Source organism: Melopsittacus undulatus, chromosome 12 (assembly GCF_012275295.1).
Source record: "Melopsittacus undulatus isolate bMelUnd1 chromosome 12, bMelUnd1.mat.Z, whole genome shotgun sequence".
NCBI classification, from domain to species: Eukaryota; Metazoa; Chordata; class Aves; order Psittaciformes; family Psittaculidae; genus Melopsittacus; species Melopsittacus undulatus.
This window is the reverse complement of record NC_047538.1, coordinates 19,728,869-19,756,856: the sequence shown is the minus strand read 5'-3', so window position 1 is coordinate 19,756,856 and position 27,988 is coordinate 19,728,869. Positions and strand designations below refer to the sequence as shown.

The window sequence follows — 27,988 nt, the reverse complement described above, 5'->3', positions numbered from 1 at the left end:
AGTAGTATAAGGACAGCATTTCACTAGTTGTCAGAACTAAAGTCAAGTTTTGAAACTGAGGTCATAGCCTTGCAATAAAACAAGTCCTAATTATAATCAAGAAACAATCAAGGGATGTTGTGGCAAGAGCATCAAGGGGACTTGAACAAACTTCTTTCGGCAGATATTCTTTAGCAGCTCCCAGGTTGAAATTTCATCTTGGTCACTGGCATCCTACTGAAATCAGCATACTTGAGTTTTCATTTTAACCCGGTGGCTCAGTTTTCAATGCTCTCTGCTCATCATCTTATGAAATATAAACCACATCTACTGGTGTAATCTGAATGATACCCATGTTTGAAGCTTGAGATTAAATACATCCCTGCACAACGTTAAGAACTTAAAAAGTTACATATAACACAAAACGTTTCCTACCATACATAGCATGCGTCTGTTCATGCGCACCATACTGTGTTGCAGAAGAAGATACTAAACCAGGCTGTGCGTGTGTTGGTGGTGCCATCATTCTAGCGTTGCCCTGTATTACAGGGCTATAAACATGAGGATGCTGCAGTCAAGAGAAAGAAGAAAACAGTTAATTGGAAGGCTATTACAAAGAAACTACTGTCATCTAAACAATTATGTACTTAGAAACAGTAACAGCAATAACTTAGCCTTACTAAAATACAGAGCAAACTGCGAATTTCATACTAGCACCATTATCCCAGTTGTTCCTAAAAATTAAAGGGTATTTTCTGCAGTGGGCTAGAAAATACCAAAACCCACTGGCATATCTGATTTTTGCTACTCGAGTTATGTATTAACCTTATGCATGTAATTCTGTATTTATCCAATCATGTCTATTTCAAAGCTTTTGAAGTAAGAGCAGTACACCAAATAGTTTGGTTTTAGAACACCTAACTAGGAGCTGTCCTGGCCTTGACCTGGAAAGAATTCTTCAAAGAGCTAAAAAGGCAGGATCAATAATAAATGCCAACTTCTAAACTGACCTTATAGTCTGTTACAGGCTTTGAAGCACACCATGACACCATCAGAACACAGAAACTGTTCAGTCTTATGACTGAAGACAACTTAGGACCGAGCCATTTAATTACTTCTGGTTTATTACGTAGAGTGAAAGGACTCTTACCTGAGATTGGTAGTGTGGCACATGCTGCACAAGAGGCTGATTAGGAAACTGTTGGGGACTATATGCAACATATTGTGTTGAATAAGCAGGTGGCGTAGCTACAATTGGAGGGCCTGCTGCTGAGGCAGGATGCATCATGGTGCTCTGATGATGTTGGTCTTGCCGTTGCTGTGGCATATTTGGTACTACAAAGCAAACAGTGCCTCACATTAGAAACACAGGACAAAGAATGACCACCTTCCTGAAAGGCTTCACATTACAATGTCACTGTGACCAAGTGGAACATCCTCACCCATCAGCTTTACCCATATATTAGAGCTCTATGCAAAAGGAACAGCATGAAAAGGAATTCCTCCAACAAACATTTGATTTTCATCACTGCCTTTGAGCTGTGTATACAGCCACAAACCCAGGCCTGCTCTTTTTGTGAAGGAAGGAACAAAGGCTGAGGGAGAGAAAGACGGTCAAGAGTAAGTAGAGAAAGGTTGTATCAGCATACCTACGTTATTCAGATTTGATCCTGACCCCTTCAAAAGGCTTAATTCACCCTCTATGGGAACTACCCAGCCACTGTTCCATCAACTGCAAATCTGAGTCTGTTAAAATTACTTGTGCTGATGGCTGAGAAGAGCAGAATAAAGGTCTCCACACAGCCACAATCTGAGCTATTCACATCTTTCAAGCTCTGTGCTACCCCTCAGGAGAGCAGAAAGCAACTTTTAAGGCACAATCAACACTGAAGGGGACAAATCAACCTATAAGAAGAAAAGGAGTAGGAATAATAAGAAGAAAGGAAGATTAAGAAAGCAGAGTGCTGTAGTGTGGGACCACCTGAGCTATCCTGGTAAGACAATCAATCAAACCACAGCAGCCAGGCACTGAGAACAAACTAATTCAGCCTACTAAGCAACAGGGCATGAGAGTTCAAGGTGAGCTCCAGCTTGCTGCAGTGAGACTGCAACTAATAACTATGCTAACCCAAGCACCTGTGAACTCCACTGCAGTGTGCAATGTAGACAGAGCCCTTAGAGAGAGGCAAAGAGGGAAATGCTGAAGATGTCAGTAAATTCACTCAGTGATGATTGTATTTACACTGAAAATCAACAACAGAGAAGAGTAAACACAGGATGCAACTGGAACAGCATAAAGGCCCTGACCTTCAACCCATGCAGCTCCATCAGGACTGTGCTGCACACAGAATGGATATCCAAAACTAATGGAACTTGAAAAAGGAATTCAGAACAGGAGAGCAGCCTCATGCAGCAAGTGGGTACCCAGCAACATATCTCTGATTAAAATAATCAGTGTCACCAACCAGAAGATTTCCTGGGTCAGACCACAGTGAAGTTAGTGTGCTTTAAAACAGAATTACATTGTGGGCTTTTGTCTTCCCTCCATTCATAAAGGCTACTTGTTTGTTTCTACACAGCAGAACTGCTCTTTTAAACAATTTCCTCCTCCAGTGACTGGAGCTGCAGCTCTGGAACCTATCATCACAACCCACTGTATAAAACTGCAAGAAAGCATGCACTGTGTAGAATCAGAGCATTATGTGAAACACGACTATCAAAACAAGACCAGCATTTTTCTGCTCCTTCACTGCACTGCTCAGAAGAGAGTGCATCTCACCACACATGTTCTCCCCTCCACAGCCACAGGTGGCACTTCTTAAAACCATGGTATTGTTAGTCCAGCTGTTCAGTTAGTGTTGCAGAAGGAATGCAAAGGAACAAACTGGAACCAGCAGTAAGCTCCTTCCAGAAGAGGAGCATCACATACTCTTTCTGAAGTATTTCTCTCTTACTCTGAATTTCTCTCTATACTCTTTCTCTCTATATTCTGAAGTATGAACTCTTTCTGCAGAAACAGTGACCACAACAACCCCCTCTACCAAAGCACTACTCAGGGCTCTGCTGCAAACCAGTGGAGGAAACTGGTGCAGAAAGGTTCCCTTTAAGCAAACTCATAATGTTTATGAAATATAGGAAATGATCCGCTTACCCTAATATTCCAAGTAAGAGAGACATTTTCCTGTTTGACAGATCAGATTCCAAACCAAGCAACTCCCCATTACTCCAACTTAGCATGTTTTGGCTGAATTAGTTTATCTAGATTTCCACTTACTTCCCTTTATTAAAAATAGCATTTAGAATAGCAATTGAAACCAAATTAACACAGATTAGAAAACACACAAACATCTGTAATGTATTCATGCTGCATGCAGACTAAGAACCAAACAGGCAGTATTATTCTCACCTTTACCTGCTCTATATGTCTTGGCTTGGTTCACTGGCATGGGCGTCATGGGAATTGGATACAAAGGCTGAAACAGAAGGAGGTGAAGCTGTGATATTCCTTTAAAAAGTGAATGTGTGTCAGGGTGGGGGCCGCACTCAGCTTTGATGTGGTTTACTCTGTTATGTTACATGGTTTAGTGAATTCTGTCTAACGTAAGGTATTTTCTGGGCTCACCATGATTAATCTGCATGTAGAAACAACTAAGGTTATATGGTTTGCAATGACCAGTAAAGTCATGCTACTACTGCTGCTTCAAGGTACTAAATCAGTCAGCTTTATAACAATTAGATTTGTTATTTTAGTAATCCCTACAATGACCAGAAACTGGTGGGACGCAGCTGGAAGAAACAGTTGCTTAAAATTTAAGAGGATGGGGAGGAAGTCTAGCTCAAACTTAACAACAATGCAACTGTGCCCATATTTACAAGAGTACTGTAAGCTGTACTATCTCCCTGTTTTAACTTAGATCTCCTAAGTGTCCTCAACTCGCTGCCACCCATCTGAGAAGTGTAAGTTTGCATTTTACCTGCACGCCTGGACTCACTGGAACCGGGTACATCATATTTGGTGCAAAACAAACGGGCTGAGTGTACACTGGGGTTGGCTGCTGATGACCCACCATGGAGGGGCTAGGCTGAGCTTGTGGACGAGGGGAGGTTGGTGTAGTAGAAGGTTTCGGCTACAAACAGAGTTCAACAAGGCATATGCAAGATTAGTGTGATTATCCTCCAAGGACAAGTTTTACTTAGATCTACTCAAAAGCAATGTTAAACAGTATCAAGTAACTTACTTGAGCAAAAGATCGAGGATTGAACTCTTTTGCATTAGGATTAAGTGTTGATTTTCTAACTTGCCTAAACATAACAAAAAAAGGACATTCAGCATTATTCTTTTATAAACAGATCTGTAAAACTCCCTAGTGGTTAAAAATTTACATATTAAAAACCTCATTTCTATCTGAGAGTCAGATTTCTGAGAACTCAAGCAACACATGGCATGCAAAAAGCCACCCTTGGTGACAGTACTCTTACTACACTTATCCATAGGAAAGCTTTCCTGCTGTTGATACTGCAGCTCACATGAGCCAGGAAACATTTAAATAAGCATTGAGATATCAATGAGGCATCAAAAGAGTTCTACATGCAGCTCTGCCACTGACTCATCAAATGACTTTTAGTAGTCACTTCACCTGTTCTCCTCTCTGTGTAACAGAGAGTACTGGTATCCATACATAAACAGTAAGATATTACACATTCATCACAGTTTTATCCACAAATGGCTAAATGCTAATAACAGATGTGCTTATTCTAAAAGGCATAATTACTCACTCAGAAGTATCTTTCTTCTCCTCTTTATCCTCTTTATCTTGTTTACTTCCAGGCCCAGATGTCTGTACACCTTGTGAAGTTACCTCAGGCCCTCGCTTTTGCTCAGAACTATTACTTATTGAAGGAGAAATACTTGGACTATTAGGTTTGCTACTGCCACCATTAGAGTTAGTATTACTGCCAGTTTCTATGACAGATTCTTTAGGGGCTGATTCTGTCTTTTCTTTAACTACATCTCTTGATTTTTCACCTTCTCGGGTTTTGTTTAGCAGCTGATCCACTGCATCTGAAGAGGAACTCGACTGTAACTGAAAAAGAAAGAACCCCAAGGAATATATTCAGTAAATTGATATGCAGAACTAGGGAGAGACAAACCTAATGCTATCACATACACAGAGTAAACCACAGTCCCACAGGCCTCAATCATCTGGAAATGACCTTTTAAAGCATACATTTCCATCTCTGCTAGAAAAGAAATCTATGAACCAGGATGACGTGTTAAGCCTACACTGTGAAAGAAGCTATTCAGCTACTCAAATGACCTATATGTTGATTAAGAAGTGACAGGAAAGCTTAAGACAACCCTCTGGACTCATCCCCATGTGATTTAACAGTAACACTTGAAAAGCCAACCCGATTTAATAAACCAATATAACCACCTTCAATTTGCCTCAGCAAATCCCTTTACTTAATTTTCAAACAGCTCTTCCATATGGAGTTTAAATGTGATAATTATTTGTACCTAAGAATCAAACAGGCCTCAAGTACTACTTTCAGTGTACAGTCAATATGCACATTCACGTGTATTAGGCAATTCTACTAGCAAGAGTCAGCACTGATTTTATAATATCTAGCATGTATTCTTCTATTTTCATAAATGAAGCCCAAGTGATGAGGACCTGTTCTCCTGTGAACACAGGCAGTTTATTCAGTTCATTAAAATAGTCTGGATGCACATGAGTTAACACCATTAAGTTAATACAGAGAAACTTACCCTAAAGTCATTCTTAAATTTCTTTAAATCATCAATCTGTTTTCTATGTTCTGAAACAATTGGAGATACACCTGCCAAATATAAGATCAACATTGTCCAAGCATTTCTAATACAAGACTGATACACAACACGTACACATTATTGAGTTTGCAAAAATGTTTCACATCTAAAAATGAAATAGGGTCATCAATTCATCTGTAATTTGCTGTAATTCCATGAACTACGTGTATGAGCACACAAAAATACACTGCTGAAACCACAGCATTACGTAACTGGCATATCTGTAGTTCTAATGCGTCGCACCAAGAGAGAAGCCCTGAGGTGCAGGGACTGCAGAACTCAGCTGAACACAAAGCAGCATGCAGCAAAACCCACAGAACATAACAGACCAGTGTTTCAGAGCATAGCAAGTAAAGGTGAAACGCTGATCAAGGTCAGGTTTACAGCTGGACTTGATCTTAAAAGTCTTTTTCAACCTAAATGATTTTATGATTCTAATTTCAGCATGAAGAGATGTTTTGGAGAACTGAATGAACAAACGATGCTGCAGAGAGGGCCAAATTTAAGGCATAATAGGAAGAAGCACAGCTACAAAACCTATGCTGACCATGATGCTCCAGAGTACAGCTCTAAGCAGAACACTCATTTAGTCCAGACAGCTAAAAACCAGCTTTGTAAGCAGGAAAAAGAACAATCACGGGAAAAGAAAGCCCACCATCCACATGAGCATCCTCATGCTCTGTGTTGATAAAATGAGTGAAGAACAACATGTAAAATTGCAGGCCTGCCACTTCACACCTGCATGACCAAGTTTTCGCTGTAGAACACCCCAGTCAGACTGCCTCCAAGTCTTCCTCAAAATGCTAACTAAAGCAGTCAGTACAGCAGGTTTAGTGCGTGGAATTCCTATATTACACAAGTATAGTTGAAAGCTTGATACAAACCTTTGTTTTCAGGTTTAGGAAAACTAGGAGAAGTCTCACTTGGCTTTATATTCTCCTTGTTTCCAGTTGCTGAATTTTGCCTCTGGTCTTGAAGCCTAGTATCTTTAGCTAGGAAAGAAATTACCAGTTATTCACACAACTCAAACTAACCAAAGAGAGAGAGCAAGACAGAAACAGAACTGAGATTTAACCATTTTAGCTTATCCAAGAAAATGTTAGGGTCTGGAGGGTTATCCTCCCTCCTTCTCACTCTACTGCCTTTAAGCCAAAGAAGTCCCTGACAAACACATCCTTCGCATCATACACAGAGCCTTAACTAGGCTGAGAAATGAACTATAAACTGAAAGCAGACTATATTCACTAGTCCATTAGACAGTGCTACAATGATTAGAGCTCTCAGACATCTGACTGTGCCTCTTGGGTGTTTGGATTATTCCCTTTCCTTTTGCTATGCTCAGCATATTCCTTGAAACCAGCATCCCATGTTACTTTGAACAGCCAGGAACTCATCTGAAGAAAAAATATAATCCTCAATTCAAGTCAAACACCTATAAGCCCACTCCCCTTAAAGAGCAGAAGAAATCAAGCACATACACTTACCAAAAAGCTTTTCTCCAACCTTAGTTTAAAGCTAGCATCATGACAAAAGGAGAACTCGCTACACAGTGAAATCAAATGCATCAGAAGTTTTCCTATCATTTAGGAAGCAGCTCTGCTCTTGCAGAGGCACCATTTTTTGTCAGGGATTAAGGAACAGGAGCATTTGCAAGCAGCAAGGGTAACTTACCTTCACTGGAAGGGGTAACTGCTCTGTTGGATGCAGGGCTGGCAGGTGTAGGAGAGGCAGCTGGAACAGGCATGGCAACAGATTCAGTGGGAATAGTTCCAGGCTGAGGAGAAGGCAGAGCTGGTCCCATGGGAGTGCTGCTCTGCCTTGGAGACCTAGGCCTGTGTGTTTTAGGGGATAATCTTGGAACTAGAAACAAACAGGGAAAAAACAGTTATAGGATTAAGTTTCCTCATCTGCTCAGCAGTTTGCTTATTTATAAATCACTAACGACATGCTTTAAAATACTTAGTGGAGCATTATATAGTAACTGAAAACCTGTTTACCTTTCAGGTACATCTCCTAGTTCCTTACAATGCAGCATTGCAGATAAGTGGTGCAATTATTCTGCAGACTGTCCCCTAATACATATCACTGCCCTGTAGTGCCACCCTGAAACTGCAATATTCTCCCCAGCCCCCACGTAGTACAACTACACCAGCTCACATTAACACAGAAAAGGTGGTCAGGTCTCCACACAAACAGCTGTAAAACGTTTTTACAAGGGCTGAAGAAACCCACATCCATTTTACAGCGTCCTCTTTTGGAGGTTTGCCAGCTGGAAGGAAAACAATATCCTATTGAAAGAAGATGGTTTGATGTATGGTTTTACCCCCGTGTTAAAGCAGCGAGGGAAGCTGTATATTCTTTGAATGGTAAGTTATACCTCCTGCTCATCCCGCCGTGGCTAGTTACGTGCTTTACATCACATATTAACTTCAAGTGAGCAAGGAGAAAGAGAGGTTAAGTTGTTCTAACAATCCTACTTGCACGTTAATAACATATAAAATGGGGAGGGAAGATGAATCAGACATAATGCCATAACAGAAGAGGTTAAATCTTTTCCACAAGGCAACAGGTCTGAGGGGTTCTAATTCCTCCCTTCTTGCTGAAACATGCATTCCCACTGCCCTCCTCTAGAACTCTAGCACTGCTAACACGTACCAGACTTCAAACTGCTGCTCACTTGCCCTTCAATGCAAAGAGAGTGCCCAGTTGCTGACAATTCACTAGAACACGACCTCAACTACAAAAGCTCGAGACTAGGGCCTGTGTCATGAAGTATTTAAGAAACATGTTAATGGAACAAAAAAAGAAGAGACACTGACTATTATCTGCTGCAACAGCCCTGAGACAAACACAAAATAGCCACTTAAAACCCGACCAGTTTCTAAAGGAAAAATATATCCAACTTAACTTGAATATCATTTCATCATCCTTCCAACACCAGCCTTCCTCTATATAAAAGCCTCCTCCATTTGTAAACCACAACTCGGTTGCACTGCCATTAACCAAATTCAGTGATGCAATGGAACACATAGAACTCTTCCTGTCTCCTTCAATAACTTGCCTGTTGAAAATTGCTTTTTCCAACAACTAATTCCCACATTTTTCCTTCCTTTCATACAGCAGCTGACTTAACCTCTCTGCCATTAGGTCAATACTGCACCTGAAGGACCAACTCACCAACTAGTTTACTAAGCTACCTGGGAACATCCTTGTCCCACATCATCTAAACAAGCTAAGTTAACAGACCAGTGTTTATTCAGAGCCTGAATTGTCTAGAAACGCAGTATTCTGCTTAGCATTCACACTCTGAGTGCCCCTGGCAAGCCATCTGCAATAAGCCAAGCTTTACCTACCCCCACTGACAACTGATGACCACGTCCCACCTGAAGGGCTGCCTCGTGCCACTGCAGTAGTAGATGCTTCCCCTGGTGCATTATGAGATACAAATTCTAAGCCACTTGAAATTGTACCCCTACCAGTAGAGACTCTGTGACCTCGAGGGTGCCGTTGTGCCTTAGGAGACATCCGTGGAGGCCCTGAGGAAAAGAAGACAACCCCACACAATAAGTACTTAATGCCCATCACTACAAGTACCCAAACATACTGCTTTTAAAACTGGATTTAATCTAATAACTCTCAATATTATAGTCAAGCAATTTACACTGACATCAACTAGAACCAGGGATCCATGAGAATAAAGAGGCCAAGTCATTGGTCCAGCCAGACTACCAACACACTCGCCTTGCTCTGACAGCTTAAGTTCATTGACATTTACAAGCTTCATCAGAATTAGAACAGGTATGCAAGTCCTGGATGTAAAAGATTTGAATCCAAGCATCCAATATTGCTTACTGCAGACAAGCCAAAAAGGTGAGTGGCCCAGTTCTCTCTGGATAAGCACAGCTCCAGGCTATCAAAGGTTTTCCAGAAAAGAACAAATATCCATTGCTTTTGTCAGGTGGTCAGTGATACCAACCACGTATTTACAGTGCAGTCATCACTGGCTGACCAATGCTCTTGGGGAATTTCAGGACAGCATTCTGCATTGAGGCTGAACTGCCTGCAGCACGTCGCATTCATTTACAAGTCAGCACAATTGCAACCAAACAAGTTATTGTTATCCCAAGGTTCAAGTCATGCACGTTGTAATGCCAGAAGCTAAAGTCATAAGTGAATACAGTAATTCTGAACAGCTTATACCACTGCCACAGAACAGTTATGCTCAAGTCTAAGCAGCAATACAGTTCCTACAGCCTAAAATCCATTTCTCTTTACAAGATGAGGCTGAAATGTTGATACTTCAAAAGGAAAAACGGTGTATGAACAGAAGACAACGTGGCCGATTACAGTTCACTTTTAATGGAGGTCAGTAACAGTGAAAAGTTCAGATAATGGCTTTCTGGTTTTAGGTGAAAGTTCTAAAATATCAAGTACCTCTTCTGGTTACATAAATCTTTAAACGACAGCCTCTATTTTAACCATGACTCTAAAGCACACTTCAATCCAATTTATCTACAGGCAAGTCTGTTAAAGAAGACACACTTTGTCCAGCAATGCCCTAGCCCGTGTTGTGCAGGCTACTTCTTAAGTGCACTTAAAGAAGATTAAATAAACATTTTAGAATATGCTCCCTTCCTGTACCCTCAGAGGACAAATTTAGCTCAGATATTTCTTGCATACAGCTATGGAGACTCATGGGTTAGCCTTTCTCTGCATATTCCTGGCTGCTAATGCAAACAGATCTAAAGCCTTCTACAGATTCACCTATAAAGCAGCTTATCCTATCCCATTCCACAGTGCACTTCTCCAAACACTCGTTTTTAACAAAAGGAAATTTAATGATTTAGTTCAATTTGGAACTGCTTTTTGTGGAGCAACTGTATTAAAATATTTGATATGTTATATAAATTTATATTCCTAAGAAGGCCCTTCAAGTTATCAGGTCCTGCATGTTGCTGTTGGTTAAGTTAAGACACTGAGCAGCGTTTACAAAGCTGAGTTGATTTCATACCAACTTGGGAAATGTCACAGCTTTATTTTGTTTTTGTAAAGCTCTTCAAATAAAAAGGTTAATAGAAATAGTCTGATAAAACTAAAGTTAAACACAAATTATAGGTTAAGTAATGAAGAGGAAAAACAATTTTGTAATTAAACTCACAAAGGAGTTAAACAAAGACAAACAAAAACATGAACAAATCGTGGTATTGTACCTTCTGAAGACATGCGTTTAGGCATAGTAGAGACAGGAGCTGGAGAACCATGAGCAGAGGGGTGAGACGGGGGCCTGGAGGGCCGCGAGGGGGGCCTGGAGGGCGGCCGTGTAGGGGTGGCTGCCCGAGGTGGAAGAGAGTTGGGACCTGACTGGTAGCGAGAAGGTGGGCGAGAGGAAGGAGATGGGCAAGGCGATGGCCAGGGAACACCTGACAGAACAAATGATATGAAGGAAAGTATAAAAACTAAAGAAAAATTATGGGGAAAAAGGTCAACAGAAAAAAAAAAGTAAAATATGACAAAATGATTTTTCATGTTTAACCCTTTGGGGATAGCTCAGTTTAGCTCAGCAACCAAGAAAATCGGTCTCTGCAAGGTTATTTCCTCCACTTCAGGTCAAATTTAACATCTGAATGTCACAAACTCCCCAAAGGGTTAATTAGGATCTACAAATACTACTAAGGAATAGACAGTAAAGTTTGATCTGTTAGCCTATTATATATATGTTCTACAGTACGCATCACTCTTGACAAGGTCCTTAAATAGCTACTAGAGGTTCTCAAACAGCGGTTCACATATAGTATTGACTCTACAAACTGCTACTTTCAAACCAAATGGTGAGCAGTATCAATTCTAGGAACTGTATCTTTACAAAAAGCAGCGGTGTTCAGTGTCTGAATCCTGCCATTAATGCTTTTAGCAGTTATCTGAAGTATTAATGTCATATTTTAATCCAGGATATAGGGCTCATTGTTTCCAAATCAAAGAGATTTCATTCACAAGCCATTCTGAATATTTTAGGTATATGATGTTCATTCAGCAGACTAATAGCATGACAGAAACCACAACTACTATGGACAAATGTCAAGGTTCGCACTGTTTGGGCAAGACTCAGTTGTTCATCCTTTATACAGCTGACTGTATTTAAAAAGGAAGTCTCACTTACCTTTAGATGGTTCTCAGACTTCCTCTCCAGATAGAGGCACTTGAGTATTCTACATTTATCATTTATTCACAGCCATCTCTTGTAATAGCAGTTTTAACTTAGAAAAAGAACGCCTCTAGGATAGGCTACTGCTGAAATCCATCTCGGGTATATGGTGTCTGGTTTATGGAACACCAATTCCTGCTATACAGTGCCTAGCCACGTCTGTTTATAAATATTACCCATGTGTATAGCAGCAAATACTCAAATAGCTATTTGGAGAGAAGGCTTTGATTTCTCTTCCCCTAACACTTCTCTTGATTTATCCTATTTCATGGGAAAGAGAACTGATCCATGCACCAGAAAGGAAGAAAGATGCCTTGTTGGCTGCCACCTCCCTTTCACTAGGTGTCAGCATTGCTACTCCTCCACGTTGAGCTCAGCAGCAGTACTACACAAAGCAGGTTTTAACCTTTAAAACCTCATACTGCACCATCATCTAAGACAAAGGTGATTGAGAGGGAAAACAAGCGACATTTCTGCCCTGAAAAGCTTTGTACAGCGCAGCCAAATGCGTGTTCCATTACAAATTAAACCCAAATCAAAATCACAACCTCTGTGTTAAATGATGAGTGCTAATGTAGCTTATGAAATACACATCCTAAGACCACATCAGATGCAGTTGCAATATAATTAGGTAATTGACTGCAATTTTATAAAGCACATTTGATTAGACTTCAGATACTTGCCTCCGTTAACTACTCTTTGATCTGCTCCAGAGTTAGGGCTGAATTCTGAAGTATGGGATCCAGACCTTGAAATTGGTGGGCCTGATCCAGACTGGCCCATCCTTGGTGAGTTTTGTCTTCCACTTCCCCAGGACAGGACATCTCTATTCCTCTGTCCAGGTGGAATGTATTTATTTTCTCTGTAAAAACAGCAAATTTCTATCAGTGTTAAGACACAGCAATGAAAAGTACCTGACCAAGTGCTCTGTTGGCATTTTCTATCCTTCTCAAATCAAGCCAAAGGAAAATTCTAAATACTATCAGATGTTGACCTAACATTCACCTCCTGAACTGGCTTTTGACACTGACCACAGAGTCCACTTTCTATGAGCTCACAGACACTGAACGCTTCAGTACTAATGCCTGAAATTCCCCATGACATACCATAACCACTGCCTTTTCCTGTAATTTGGTCTGAATTCACCACAGAGATAATAGAGGGCCAGGCAGAGGTGCGCAAGTTAGCCTGAGTGCCAAAACCAGCACAGGATTGTTTACACAAGGTTCCTAACCTCATCAGCCCTGCTGAAAAAGCAGTTTCAATGAGTCAATTGTACCAAAACACGTACATCACTTAACTCAAACTACTATTGACAGTGTATGCAAGTACCTAGTGTTCACACCGTGGCCTTCTCGTTCGTTAGCATTTCTCTGAACAGCAGTGTATTTTTCTTCTTCTGTTCTTTCATCGTTTTCCAAGGCAACCCGAGCTTTGTATTGGGCACTTGATTCGATTTCCTCTGCTAATTGAGTTGCTCTGGCTTCCCGTTTTAAAAACTCTTCTGAATTATCTCTTTCTAATGGCACCCTAAAAGACAATGAAAAGAACCTCTGAAATGCATTCAAAAGCGCAAAGGAGCTACAAAAATGACACTGTGTTAATTCTAACCAAGTCAAGAGGAAAACAAATCGCTTTTAAGCCAGCAGACTTGCTGTCTTCTTTAGGATGTTGATATTCCTGGACTGATTTGATACTTGGTGCAAATTCAGTGCTATGTACCTGCCTGGAGAGCTGAGGTCAGGGTGCAGAGCTCTTCCATACGACTTGCAAAATCCCCAGTCCCTAAAGCTATGCAAAAGCTCCAAATCTTGACATGGTTGAGTACATTAGTAATAAAAAGCCTCAGCCTGTTGTTTAGATAGGAAGCTGTTCTGAAAGACCAAATTTGAATTTCTTTAGCTATTTACACATTCCCAATGGACACAAGAGTCCCCAGTCCTACTGAAATTAAACAGTTACATTCCTAATCCTTTGATAATTCCAGCCATAGAACTGCAGCTCTTCCTGTTACGAGGAACTGCAGAAAAGATGAATGCAACACATCAGAGCACAGGACCAAAAACCCATGACTCACTTGCCATGTCCTAGGACCTCAAACCCATCCATTCCACGTATCTGTATTAGGTAATAGCATGTTGCAAAAAGCATACGTATGTCCCTTAGGAAAGCCACCAAGTATTAAACACGGAAGCAATGAAATACTGAAAGATGACTAGGGATGGACATCGTATCCTGCAGCTCCTTCTGTCTACCCCTGGTTTTGGCTTTTACCTCTTCTAACTTGTATTTAAGTATCAGGTTTTACAAAGCAACTTTGCACTTTGTCCCCAGTTCTAATGCTGTGTTCTAGAATTCATTTTATCCAACCTTATTTTAGAATAAACTACATAAAGAACACAGCTGAGGCTTGGACCGCGCTGGGCATAACAGAATCACTACTGCATATACTTTGAATAATACAGAAAAAGAACAAAGAAAGTAGGTGGAGACACAAGCCAAGTATGTACTAACATATGCAAGATTACTCAAGTGTTGGTGGCACAACTAGGAAAACAAGTGGCTTTGCCAAATCCAAGCCTGCACTCAGCTGCTGCATCACACGTTTTTCCTCATACGTTTCTGGCCATCATCTGCTGGCATTATCAATGGGAACTTCAAGGATATGGCCCTTACCCTTCAGCGTAAAGCTTTGGCTCAAATAAGCTATGGAAGAACATAAAGCAGACAAACCTGAAGTCACAGGCCTCGCTTGCCCTGTATTAAGCTTACACTTAAGAACACTCAATACATCCTCATTTATTTAAAGTGACTGAAAAAAATGAAAGGATGTACAGTAGCAGGGATGTCAACCTAACCAAGCAAAAGAACTCCTGATGGGACATATGGATTTATGTTTTCTAATAGGGAAAAGTTGTTCTGAACCCCAGCGATGAGAGAAGCATGTACAGCAGGTGATGAACACACTAATGCAGTACACTTGCTAGAACACAAACTTGCACCTTCATGCAGTTTGATAAACTAATACCTGCTTAGCTCTAAGGGAAAACAATCAAACAATAAATCCTTCACAATCCTTCAGTTGCATATATACTGCTCATCACATACTTGGTAGAATCAGGAAAAGAGCTTCCCAGTTTAGCAGCCTGAGATGCAGATGCAAGTTGCTTGACCAGGAAACAATGGCATTAATCTAAAGCCACCTTTGTGGTTTTAATCTCTTTCCATTAATATCTATAAAGCAGAAAGATGGAAGCCTAAAGTTCAAAAGTACAAAAAGTACTTAGAGCAGTGAAGTATATGAAAGACCAGCTTCTCCAGGATTCAAATGTAAGCCGATTAAAGCACTTGGATGATCACCATGTCACAGGTCTATTTGAACAAAACAATAGAAATAAAACTGTTGAACCAGAGACCTGCAGACTAATAAAAATCTAAATATTCCCTGCAATTCCTTGCCATTCAAAAATAAGTTTACACTTTGGGGGTTAAAAGAGTGGGAAAACATTAAAGACATTTCACAATGGCTGCTGAACATCTGCAATTGATTTGTTTTGCAGTTAACGTTATAGCTGCAGACTATTGAGAACAGGTCCATGCTGCCAAAGTAGCCAGAGATGGCTTTATACTACTTCTATATTCAAGTTGTTATACTGTAAGTAAAACTAGTTTAGCTCTGGACAAGTCTGCTGAACAAGTCAGAGCACACAACCTCCCCCCCACCTCAGTCATCAGCAACATTCCGACATCATCCAGATCAACTGGCTCAGTACATTCAGAATTGAGTGAAACTGCTCTGTTAGGTTAAACACAAACTATAGATACAGCATCCATGCAAAGACAGTTTCACAATTGGGTATTTTCCACCTTATTCATAAAGGGTTTTGGGAGAAACAAGTATTATTGCATGCCTAACTTCAGAAAATGTTGCAATGGGAAGGAATTGTGCCCATTTAAGGGAACATATAATGATTACTACATCTAACTATTCACAAAAGGCTGGCGAGGTTTCTTAAGCGTTATTCATTCATTGCATTTTCAGTTACTCGATTCCACAGCTTTAGAGAGGATGCAAAATTCTCTTCAGAATACACAGTTTGTTGAAGCAGGGAGAACATGAAATACAAATCTAGTAACAAAATATTTTGGAACTTACGTATAAGAAGATAAACTGCTGTCATAAGTTGATACTACACCATAATTTTCTTCATTGTAACGAAACATGTCATTGGGATCCCATCCATTAGACTAGAAGAAAATGATGTTTGTTTTTCAAAATGACACTGGAAATACATTCCCTCAAACTTAAGGGTTGATGGCAGAAATGAAACCTTTTGCCCTTTTCCTTGGGCCTATAAATTCACTGTCCAGATAGCAAAGTTACTAAAGCCACAGTTTATTTCAGAGACATTTGCTCACCAGATGCACAGATTTTACCTTCAAAAGCCAGGGGTTTTTTTGTTTGTTGTGTGGTTTTGTGTTCATGATGGGTTTTAAGTACCATGCTCACTCTGGTACTAGATTACTGGCTAGCAGGCAATTCATAGATGAATGCCTTTTCCACAAGTGCAAACTGATGCTTCTGAACGTTAGAAGTGTCCTTTGCTGTGGCAAACGCTCCAGCTTTTCAAAGGCACGACTAATGCAATTATGTGAGCCACACACCCCCCAGGCAGAACACCCCTGTTGATCTGCACAACTTCCCCACTTTAGTAAAATTGCTATTACAGCACTCAAAGCACAATGGTAAACGTTGTGAATGTTTTATAAAAGCACTGACAGTCTGAGGTATTCTAATAAATCTCAGCTGTACAATATGTACACTAAAATTGACAGGATAACTGTTCTACCCAAAGTTAATAAGTGCCACAGTAATATGAGTAGATTCTCCTCTAACCAGAAATACCATCCTCTTTCTTTAACATATTGCAGTCTGAACACCTTACTAAGAATGAATGGTTGAGTAAGAGCTGACTGCTATGGTGTATAAGGAAATGTCATTTGAGACCATATTCTTCATCTAGCGATTCATAATCTACTGAGATTGTATCTGTGCTTATTAAGTCATGGGTCATGCTTCCATCCATTTCCTTGATCTTAGCTCAGAGACAGTTAGCTAAGCACAATTTCACCATAACTTCCAAATGCAGTGACAGTCAGACAGGAATGCTCCGATTAAACATAAATCCCTTCAGTGTACTGCTGAATTTGGAGTCCTTAATCAAAGCTCCTCTTTCAGCCAGACCATGAGTCAAACACGTTCCTCACCACAGCAGCTGCCATTTGTCAATATTTGCCAAAACTGGCATTTGAAATCCAGCTATTCTTATTCAAATGGCAAAAACCTACTGTGGCATCTGCCAGCAAAGACTGAACATCCACCCATACAATGGAGGCAGCAATTTCAGCCCAAAGTTCATTACTAGATTAAGATTAAGGAATTGTTGCAAGGCATATCCAGAGAACTAGCTGATCTACAGACTGCTACACATGATAAAAAAAAGCATTACTTACAACATCTGTCTCTAATGCCTCAAGCTCCTCCGTAGCGGTGTTCTCTCCTCCATCCCATGGTTCAAGATCCTTTTCCTTGTGTTCACCATTGACTTTAGCACTAATGGCTGAATCAGTAAAAGCATCTACAATGGAGTGGAGAGGGATGGGGGTGAAATTAATGTGGTTATGTACAGGAAACATACACATTAGTTTATCTGAGGAACAACCAAATACAGCTGAATCACAGGCACATTAAGTATCATTCACCTTCTCTTGTAGTTGCGGTATTCAACAGGACTACGTTAGAAAGGCACTTAATACTCAGAATAGCTATGGAAGTACAGACCCAATTCTAATGGATCAAAAAATAGCAGTAATTACTTTCAGTTATTTCAAAATGCAGTACACAAACTACATGTATGGTTTTTGGGGAAAAAAAAGGATGACCTGAGGATCCCCATTCCTCTAGAAAACCCAAGCCTTGTAGAAAGCACTTTTCCGAACAGCCCAAACAACTGCACACTAACATACTATGCAAATGTCAAAAAAGCATGAGTGCAACCCAGTCCCTTTCCCTTAAATGGGTAAATTACAAGTTTCTCTTCAAACATCTGGGTTTCTTCTATTTCTACAACTCCTCAGCACACCAGCATGCATGCACACACTTCTATTCCCTTTGCAGCGTAACTCAGTTATCCATCAGCTTGGTGCACCATTCACTGTGAGGTGAACAGAGATGTCTTCCTGCCTGCAAGAGCTTCCCCAAGCAGCAGCTTACCCAAATCCCACAGCACGATTCAGAAACTCTCTACTTCTTGTTCATAGAATCCCAGACTTGTTTGGGTTGGAAGAAACCTTAAAGCCTACCCAATTCCAACCCACAGGCACGCACACCTTCCACTAGAGCAGGTTGCTCCAAGCCCCATCCAACCTGGCCTTGAACACTGCCAGGGATGGAGCAACCACAGCTTCTCTGGGCACCCTGTGCCAGCGCCTCAGCACCCTCATAGTGGTTGTGAATAACATGAAAATAAATAGGCAGAAAGGGTCTGCTCCTGTTTATAAAAGATATAAAAGGTATATAAAAAATAAAGTTCATGAGCTTTGATTTTCACTTGTTCATGTTTCATTCAAACCAGACTTAGGAAGGAATAACACTAGAATACTGAAGTGCTGTAAAACACGTACAGAGCCATTCATCAAGGAAGCCAAGCTTTATATTTGTAAGCAACCAGATCTCAGAGCTGCCACACTTCAAGAGAAGGAACTTTAAGAAACAAAATAGGCTTGTTATAAGCTTATAAATAACTAAATAAGCCTAAAATAAGTAAGCCTGCAATCTACAATTTCCTATTATCATTTGACTGCTACAATAAGGAGTAAACATTTCAGACCTTTAGCAAAGATGAGATCAAATCATCAGGCAGTGCCAGATACAGAAGAATGTGGCTTAAATTAACTTTTGGCAAGATATAAAGATCTTACCAGGGAAAATGAACTTTAAAGCCATCACGAAAAGAATTCACAACATATGAAGCCAGCCACTGATGTTCCAGTTTTTAAACCAGCACAGGAGGCTGCTGACATAGCTCTTTATTCCTCTTTTACCCAATTTCACAATGAGGTTCTGCACATACATAGGTATGATCTGTCATAAACGTGAACTGTGCTCAGTCTCTCTAATGACATTCAGCCCTGTCTCATGAAATGCTTGCTCAACAAAAAGACCAACTATGGGTAAGGGATTAAGCATTGTTAATAAGCTCAGATGGAACAAAATGTTATAGAAGATGTATGAGAAATAAGGAGTCTATTAGCTGAACATTCGTTTCAAATATAAAAGAATCAGTAAAACAAGAGAAAAAAGGCAAATGGAGGAAGGACACCCAAGGAAACACAATACTGTTACAGCTCACATGGAACTCCATAAACCTGCATCCATCACCTTGTGTGATGTCGTGATCTGGGACAGCACCAACACTGCTAACTGAGATTGTATTTTAGCTCATCACTAAACATGATGCCTTTAGCAAGCACATTCTGGGATTACTTGTTAACTGTTCTGAAACAGTCACTGTATCATCGTACTGCTACCTTTGTGCTGATGCACAATCCCAATCCCGGCGTTTTCAGCTGCTCAGAACAGGTAAAAAGTCAAGGGTGAGAAGTCACCAACTGCAAGATACTCTAAATGATTCTGGGAAGTTACACATGCATGTTTTGCAGTGCCATAAATGTGCGAGCAAAGATAGTAAGTTTCTGTTATGTATTATGGTAAGAAAAGCAGTATGAAAGGCAAAATGCAGAGACACAGAGTGGCTGCCAAGAAAGTTACCTGTTTCTGAAGGAACTACAACAGATATGGAGAGAGAAAAAATTGGAAGACATCAGATATAAATACAGATGGGTTTTTTTCTTTCACATTATATTGCTGAATTCAGGCAATGCTCAGCTATTTCAGTCCCTCTCACAGACATGTTAGAACCAATTATACATCTCCCACCCTGCAAAAATCATTTCCATAGTAAAATGTTCCCATCTATTAACAGCCCCACTTTCCTTCACAAACCACCCCCTTCCAAATAGCCTAGAGAATTCCAAGATAGACCAACTCAAAAGGAAACATCTCTTGGTTACCTTCACACAACTAGCTTTTAAAATACTCTATATCATGTTTAAATGTCCTCTGAAACTACATAGTAACACAATGCTACCTCATTCCACAGTTAAGGAGTAATTAAAGAGCATAATTAACAGGAACATAAGGCACGTGTATTTGGAAACTCTACATCTACCTTATCAATACCCCATAGCTAAACACTGCCACAACCCAGACAGGCCAAGCTGCTGCTGTGCCCAGCACCAGGGTTTCATGTTTGATCTGCTCGGGTTGGACACTTCACATCCAATGCAAGTTGAAGGCTGTTTATGTCACTCAGGAAACTGAAATTTGCTTCTACATTACTTCAGTGAGAGCACAGGGAGCTCTTCTCCAATGAGATGACATAAATATGAGTTAGAAGGACTGGTAACAGCTACCTGATGGGGATAATCTGTATTCCAGCAGGGTGTTTCCTTAGCTTCTGTTAAATTACTTCAAACTCCACACAAAACTGTGCCATTATGGATACTGTGAATAAAATACCAGCTTAACAAGACACATCTACTCAACCCACTAATTTTCTTATTTTAAAAGCCACATAAACATTAAGCAGAGTGCTGTTAAAAATCATAGTGATACTGTGGGGAAAAAAACAACCCAACTCAAAACAAAAACTCCACTATCTAGTGAATGCTACTGATCTGAGTAAAACCTGTAGAGTCAGTGCTGTTTCCCAGTAGAATCAAGTGTATCATGGGGCACAGAAGCTCCACTACTCTTCATTTCTCTCACTTCAGAATGAAAGCCACAAGACAGACTGCAACAGCACTTTAACCTCTACGACTCAAAGGAAATCGAGAGGTAGGAGAAATACAAGCTACAAAGGCAGACTTCTAGTCAGACAATATGGTCTCAGGAGCATCCAAAGTTTAAGGGAGGCAGAATGGTACCTCAAGGCACACATCACTATTTTCCTGGAACAAACAGCCAGGCAGGGACATGGGACACCAAGATGAAAAACACTGAAAGTCAAACGAGGCTTTACCAAAATTCAGGAGCAACAAAGTTCAGAACATATGGAAAAAATTAATTCCACAAATAATGGTTTCCACAATAAAAATACTGCTCTTAAGTGCAGTGGCAAAGTAGGAGCTAAAACCACGAGTTGCTGCTACAAGTGCTGACTGGTGGAGTAATAACAGACAAGATACTGACTGCACAGGCTCAGCCTCTCCTTTATCTGGTGCCTCCTATCTCTGAGCTGTTGAATGAGCGATTCACATGACACCTTGACATGGGCAGAGTTTTAATCCAGTCCTTTTCTACATGGTAAAACCCAAGTTAAAGATCAAATGAAAACTGGCCAAAGAGCTCAAGCCCTACACCCAATCAGCCCTCCCTGCCTCTGTACCTGCCTAATGTGACATCTCCTAAGCAAAGGAATTAGGTATCAAAGGCCTCACTTCTTGTTTCAAAGCTTGCTGACCTGGACACAAAAATGCCAAGGCCAATTCTGTGCAAGAGGAATTCACATTAAGGTAAATTAAACAGAAACACTGAGATAAAAACTCTGCTTGGGCAAAGTCTTCAAGTATTGAATGAGTTAAAGAAAAAATGGCTGGAACAGAGCAATTTAGAGTCTGGGTTTAATCAATTTCAGTGTCTAACATGCATGTTTGCACAAACATATTCTGAGCTACTAATGGTGAAGAGCACAACTATGTAATTAAGTGCAACTCTGCAGTTCAAATGCTGTTAAACCAATGGGCCTCACGTGTCAAAGGTGCTCGTGCTGCACACTGCAAGCTCTGATCAAGTTTAGCGTCCAAAGTAAACTGAGGTTTCATCTTCCAATGTTTCAACTGTAAACTCTCATTTGTTTTGTAACTGCTCGGTACTGATTTGAAACATTAAAACCAGTTACCACCAGCTCTGCAGAGCCAACGTTTCCCTCCTTTGTTCATAATATGCCTACTGCTATTCCCCTTGCAACACTTTCCCTGGAAAGATGCCACTTTCGATGCTAATTCAAGGAAAAACTTAAATAGCCAATTATCTTCTGCCTTTTTTCATTGGATTTGTAATATTTTTCTCAGAGTACAAAAACTCAATAAAAACATTGTAGAAGCCTTTTACTTTAACAGTAGTTATGATGTTGAATTGTCTTGTCTTTAAAGAGAAGCCAGGAAGGCAACTCTGAAGCCTTACTCAAATCTAAATCATATGCAGACCAGCAATGCTGACTGATCAGTGGTTAGGGCTAGAGGAAACACTGCTGTGAGCTTGTTCTGTTGAACACAGGAGAAACAGAACCTCCTACTTCAATCACCCAGCCCAAGTAATCTACAAGAGATGCAGGCGCTTCACTTTGGCTTTAGAAGGTGAAGCAGGAAGATGTGACATGCCAATGTACAGCTTCCACATCAGAGAGGGTTTTTAGCAGTCGATTTCCACTGCCACATGCAGAAGACAGAGCCTGTCCCTATTTAAATGCAGACAGAGTAGTCTGAAAGGGGGGGGTGAAGAATCTAATGCAATTTCACCTGGGTTTCCCAACGCATGTTTCATTCATCAGCTTGCCTATACTGCAGAAAGGCCTAATTCCACAGCAAGAGACCCTCAGGTGGCTCATTCCCATTCATTCCAAAGCCTAACAGGACTCTACATGAGCAGGAAGGTCTGTTCAGACTGGCAGAGTTGTAAATAAGGGCCCAGGAAATAGGGACAGATTTAAACATAAAACACTTGGAACATCCCTATCTACACAGACCTACTATTTCTTATCCCAAGCCTTCCAGTTTCTACAATCTGGGCAGGCACCACACTTTCTCCACTGGTGTGCCTAAAGGTGCAATGTCATGCTTGGCACAAGCAAATCTAAGACTGCTGCTCCCAAACAGGGTGTTTTCACCCACCCTGCGCCTATACTGACGTTACCTCCCCTGCCCTCACACCACTGGTGTAGCTGCAGGATGAATTATCAGCTCAGCACTCCAAAGCTGCACAAGCATGATAGCAATGAAAGGTCCCTGGCAGACTATTTCAGATGGTTCTTTCAGACACGACTGTGTTTTCTACTCTGGAAGAAGAATCCATCCCTTCCCTTTCTCCCCACCGCCTGCTCTTTCCCAGTACTCTTCCAGTCTCTTCTGTCTGAAGTGGTCTCAAAACGGAGTTAACATCTCTGCTATTCAAGTCGGAGGGCAAGTCAGAAGATCAAGACCCAGTCAGAAGCACCTTTTGTCCACACTCCTCCAGCTCCACAGAGAAGCAAAAGCCGGAATAAAACTCCATAAAACTCCCAATGCTTGTACTGAACCAGGAAACCAGGATGCACTAAAACTTCCAAATCAGTAACTTATGCAGATACCAAGTTTACTTCAGGACCTTCTCAAAGGTTGAGTAGTCTGCTACGGGTAGAAGAAACCACCTACAGAGATCCCAACAAGCCCTACTCTAGATAAGCCTCTCTTACGGCAACAGAATGCTTGTGAAGTGCCCTTTTGTTTGGCTACACGCTTGAAGAAGTGAGAGCAAGCTGCCTTTCCAACCCTCTATGTCCAAATTGTCTCCTAACTCTTCTGTGAAAGCCAAAGCCATTGAGGGCCAGGCAATTTAGAAGTATTTGGTTCCACATAAGTGAAAGACTGTCAAACTCCTCTGGACACCAGTGTCAGGAGCATCACTTCCTCACTAGGAGTTCAGCCTCAGTTTTTACTGTGGATCACACAGGCTTACCATGAAGATTCGGGTTTATTTATAAGAACACAAGGCAAACAGTTCTTGTGTACACATTCATGCACTTGGATTCTATTGAACCCTTGCTTATTTCATTTCCCAAGAAGCAGAGAGCCTTTCATTGCTCTAATTTGCAGGTGTGATCAGGGACTGACGTGCGCTTTCAAGTGTCATTTCAAGACAATACATTTTTGAGACAAAATGGAAAGCAGATTCATTTACTCACTACAAGTTACGAGTCTTGCAGCCTTCCAGTTTATCTTGCTCCAATTCTCTACAGCTTTATTTCAGCTTTCCTCTTCAGCTACTTACTTATGAGATTTAGGTTCAAAGACATTCCACCTAATAAAGGGAACTGAGCGACTGTTCCATCTGAAGCAAACATTTTCTTCTAGAAAACCTGCATTGAGTAATTATTCCTGGAAGTAGCAGTATATTCTTCATTCCATCTGCTCCAAATCTATAAATATTGGGTAATGGAGAGCCCAGTTTGCATTTACATTAAAGTGATGTTCATAGCAGACCCATTATAAAACAGCTCTCGTGTCGTTTAAATTCAAAGTCCCATCCAGAACCTGGGACTTATCTGCATTTCAATGCTACATTTGCTCTGACATTATGCATCTTCTTCTGGGAAAAGCAAACTCCTTGAAACAACAAGCCTCTCATTCTTCAGCTTTAAATCAGGCAAAAACACGTGCATGTACAAACACAAGGTGAAAAGAGAAAGAGCTCTTTAAATGTCCATCAGTCCCTACGCATCCCTACGTCACTGCTAGAGGGGAATAAAGCACGTGTGTTACAATAACCACTCAGCTCCCAGGGACAGTTGCTGATCAACCCAAAAATGCACACACAGGCAATTTCACCCCATGGCACAGCAAACTAAGCATCTGCTGGTAGTCTTTAGCCCAGCAAACTGGGAATATAAGCATAAAACCCCTTGAGCTTTGTTGCTCCCCCCTCTCCCAAAATCTGTAAAGGATCTAGGCTTATAAGCCTTTTAGGTTCCTGCAAAGTCATTAGGGTGTTGAGGTCAAGCATTAGAAGAGTAAGTGTGAGGACTGCCTGTAAAACTGCTTCATTCTGACTGTTTCAAGACAGATCTTCAAGATCTCAAGACCACGTGCCCACTTCCTCACTGGGTTCTTTTGCAGTTTGTAGAGCTTTACCTACAGATCTGCACGTTGTAAAGCAGGAATTAAAACCACAAAGAGTGGGTTTTCTAAGAATATTTAGCTCCATTTGCAGTAGTATTTTTAGATTATTCATAGGAATGCATGTTTAGAGACAAAAAGTTACTTAACTAAATATAGACTTTATATACATCAAGTCTGAACAGCAGTATTTTTATAAAGAATATGTGTATTCATGGAGTCTCATAGAACATAAACCAGATTCATTTAGAAAGACATTTAGCAATAAAAACCCCAACCTCCCACCAAATCTCTAAAATGTTTTCTAACACCAGTAGGGTTTTGCTTTCCAGACACCAAAACCAGCCTCTCAAAATGCCCTCCCAAAGGTTCTGCAACCCACTTGAAATATCCTTACTAAGTTCCAATCCCGGGAGGTGCAGAGCATCCATCAACTTTAATAGGATATTTGCATGTTTCACACTCAGTCTAAATGTGAACTTCAGTTTTTGGATTCTAAAGCATCTACTTTAAGAAATCCTGACTGATCATTTTAAGATACAGACAACTTTAAACCCAAATATACCTCTTCTTGCATAATTGGTATCCATATCCTTAAAATGCACCATCACAAAATCTGAAGACTTGAACAAGATACTCTCGAGTATGTCTTCACGTTTTGGCCCCAAACTGGACTCTGCTGTTTTCCGATGAGCAGCATCAAGCACTAAATCACACTGTTAGAGACAGACAAAGAATACGCTAACTTAATGCACAGTAAGCTCCACTGTAACTTCATCTACTGGCAAAAAACAAACACCTAACAACAGTTTTTCTGTAAACCCAGGCATGAATAGGCAAAATAATAATAAATATTAATATTTTAATCAAACATTAGGCTCTTTTAAAATAGGCAAGAGTCAAGATGAACTTACCTTAGGGCTGTACGTTTTAAAAACTCCTTCATATATACCACCATTTTTCACCTGTACTTCACATTTGGATCCCTAGAATGCAAGAAAAATAGAAACACGGCTTTCTACCAGCTTGACAAATGGCATTTGAGTGGTTCTCTCAAAGATGTATTTTCTATGTAAGTACAATGTGTAAAAATACAGCTCAGTTTTTAGTCAAACCATCTATTCAACACTTGCCCATTTCTAAACATGCCACTGTGTTCTGCAGATGCAAACAGCTGGGTGTGCAGCACCATGTGTTCTGAAAGGATCTAAAGATACTCACAGAAGCACGTTTGGTGCTCATCAGACTCTTGACCAGTTAGTGCACACAAACATGGGGCTCTGTACAAAAGCAAAACCTGTGCCTGTGTGTGTGTATACAAGCCAGGATGAAAGCTTCTCCTGGGCTCAAGCAGATGCAGGACAGTCTGCCTTAGTTAATTTTGGCATGCTGGGACTTCCCTTCAAATCTGGGGCTCCCATTCCTTGCACAGAGACTCATTTTATTTAGCTATAACCTCTATTAAGGCACAAAACCTCAAAATATGACCAGTGCACCTAAGGAATCTGCTGGAACTCTGCAAACTGCATTTGAACCTTTCCAAGCCACAAATACAGAATAGCTATTACTGTGCCTCTTTAAAGATCAATCTGGCAAACGATACCCACTGTTAGATTTTAATATTCACTCCATTATATCACAATTAGTGAACTAGTTAACAATTCTATGTCTCTATGGCAACTGTTTACCCCCCTTCTAAATAGGAAGACTTACAACAACTGATGTCAGTATGTGAACCATTCTCATGTTTGCATAGATGCCATCAAAAGAAATCTGAAAAACAGACAAAGATATAGTCATGAATATAGGAGAAACACCTGTAACAACTCAAAAAGCAAAATAATGCAGGTTTTCATCAGTGTGTCCTAATCCCACATCTTACTGAAGTCAATATACATAGAACTTAGGTCAAATGAGGTTCTGAGACGACTCTTACCCCTTTCTCTGATCAATTAAAGAGCTAACACTCCTCCAAATGGGATAAACAGCACAGAGTTTCCCCAGTGTCACTAAATAAGGGAATTCTCCTGCTGGTTGAGTAGCTCATATGCACAGGCTCCTAAGTGAAAACCCTAACATCCCTCACTGGTTTAAGAGCCATCAACAGGATAAGGTACTTCAACTGCTGTGGAAGTAAAAAGAGGTGCTTTTAAGGCCGGCTGAAGTACATCTTTCCATCTAACTGACCTGGCACATGCACTAACAGCAGCTAAAGTCATCAAATTGTGGAACAAGAGCTATAAAATCCATCATAAAATTAGTCACAAGTAATTCACTGCAGAAGCAGGATGTGTGGTCCTACAGCAGGAGAGCTGACCAACTATCACCCAGGTTGCCAGATGACACACTCACACAGGCATACATGAAGTGGTCAGGATGTCTGCATTTTGTTGCAACATCTGGTATCAGTCCTTGTCAAATTCCAGCTTGTAGAACAAGAGATGCTGAAACATGCAAAGACTCCACCATATTTTGAGGCTTTTAACCTACAACATATCTTTTAAACTGTCAGCTGCTTAATCCACTTACTCCTCCTGCACCTTCCTGGTCTGAAAATACATGTTTAAGGACACTCCTATGCTTAGCACTCAGTAGGGAGGTGATGACCAGTGTCTCCGTATGACTTTTTTCACCACCCTTCCTCAAAGCTGCTTTCTTTTTACAGAGGTGTTATGATGTATTCAATAAACATTAATGTAAGTAAACTATAGTCCTCTCAAACCTTCCTACTTCTGCCCCATTCCCCAAAATTAGTAATCCTTGAAAACCAGGCCAATAACAAATTAGCAAACATCTGATTAGTGCAAGGATCCACATCTTCAGCTTCGATAAAGCTATGTTCCACAAGTCAAGGCACACCTATGCTTCAACAGTAACTACAGCTACACAGTAGGCTACTCATTACCAATTGTATAGTAAAGCTAAACAAAATTGTTATTTTTGACTAAACGTTGTCTTACTGTCACCTATTTAAGGAAAAAGCC

General features: G+C 40.6%; 1 protein-coding gene across 14 annotated transcripts in view; it reads right to left on the bottom strand.

Moving 5' to 3' along the window:
• The window catches only part of ATXN2 (ataxin 2), a 50,530-nt gene that overhangs the window by 15,109 nt on the left and 7,433 nt on the right, over positions 1-27,988 (bottom strand). For 4 of the 14 annotated variants that reach the window (XM_034068014.1, XM_034068015.1, XM_034068019.1 and 1 more), the window contains exons 3-20: positions 26,718-26,777; positions 25,919-25,990; positions 25,570-25,720; positions 17,526-17,650; positions 16,168-16,259; positions 13,344-13,541; positions 12,695-12,873; positions 11,020-11,229; positions 9,163-9,345; positions 7,481-7,669; positions 6,694-6,801; positions 5,750-5,820; positions 4,756-5,063; positions 4,218-4,281; positions 3,954-4,106; positions 3,386-3,452; positions 1,130-1,314; positions 415-547 (exon numbers count right to left, since the gene is read on the bottom strand). In XM_034068014.1, coding sequence (XP_033923905.1) covers positions 415-547; positions 1,130-1,314; positions 3,386-3,452; positions 3,954-4,106; positions 4,218-4,281; positions 4,756-5,063; positions 5,750-5,820; positions 6,694-6,801; positions 7,481-7,669; positions 9,163-9,345; positions 11,020-11,229; positions 12,695-12,873; positions 13,344-13,541; positions 16,168-16,259; positions 17,526-17,650; positions 25,570-25,720; positions 25,919-25,990; positions 26,718-26,777 — 2,548 coding nt within the window. The remainder of the gene's footprint in view (positions 1-414; positions 548-1,129; positions 1,315-3,385; positions 3,453-3,953; positions 4,107-4,217; positions 4,282-4,755; positions 5,064-5,749; positions 5,821-6,693; positions 6,802-7,480; positions 7,670-9,162; positions 9,346-11,019; positions 11,230-12,694; positions 12,874-13,343; positions 13,542-16,167; positions 16,260-17,525; positions 17,651-25,569; positions 25,721-25,918; positions 25,991-26,717; positions 26,778-27,988) is intronic. The other 10 variants (XM_034068016.1, XM_034068017.1, XM_034068021.1 and 7 more) reach the window with 8 other exon arrangements.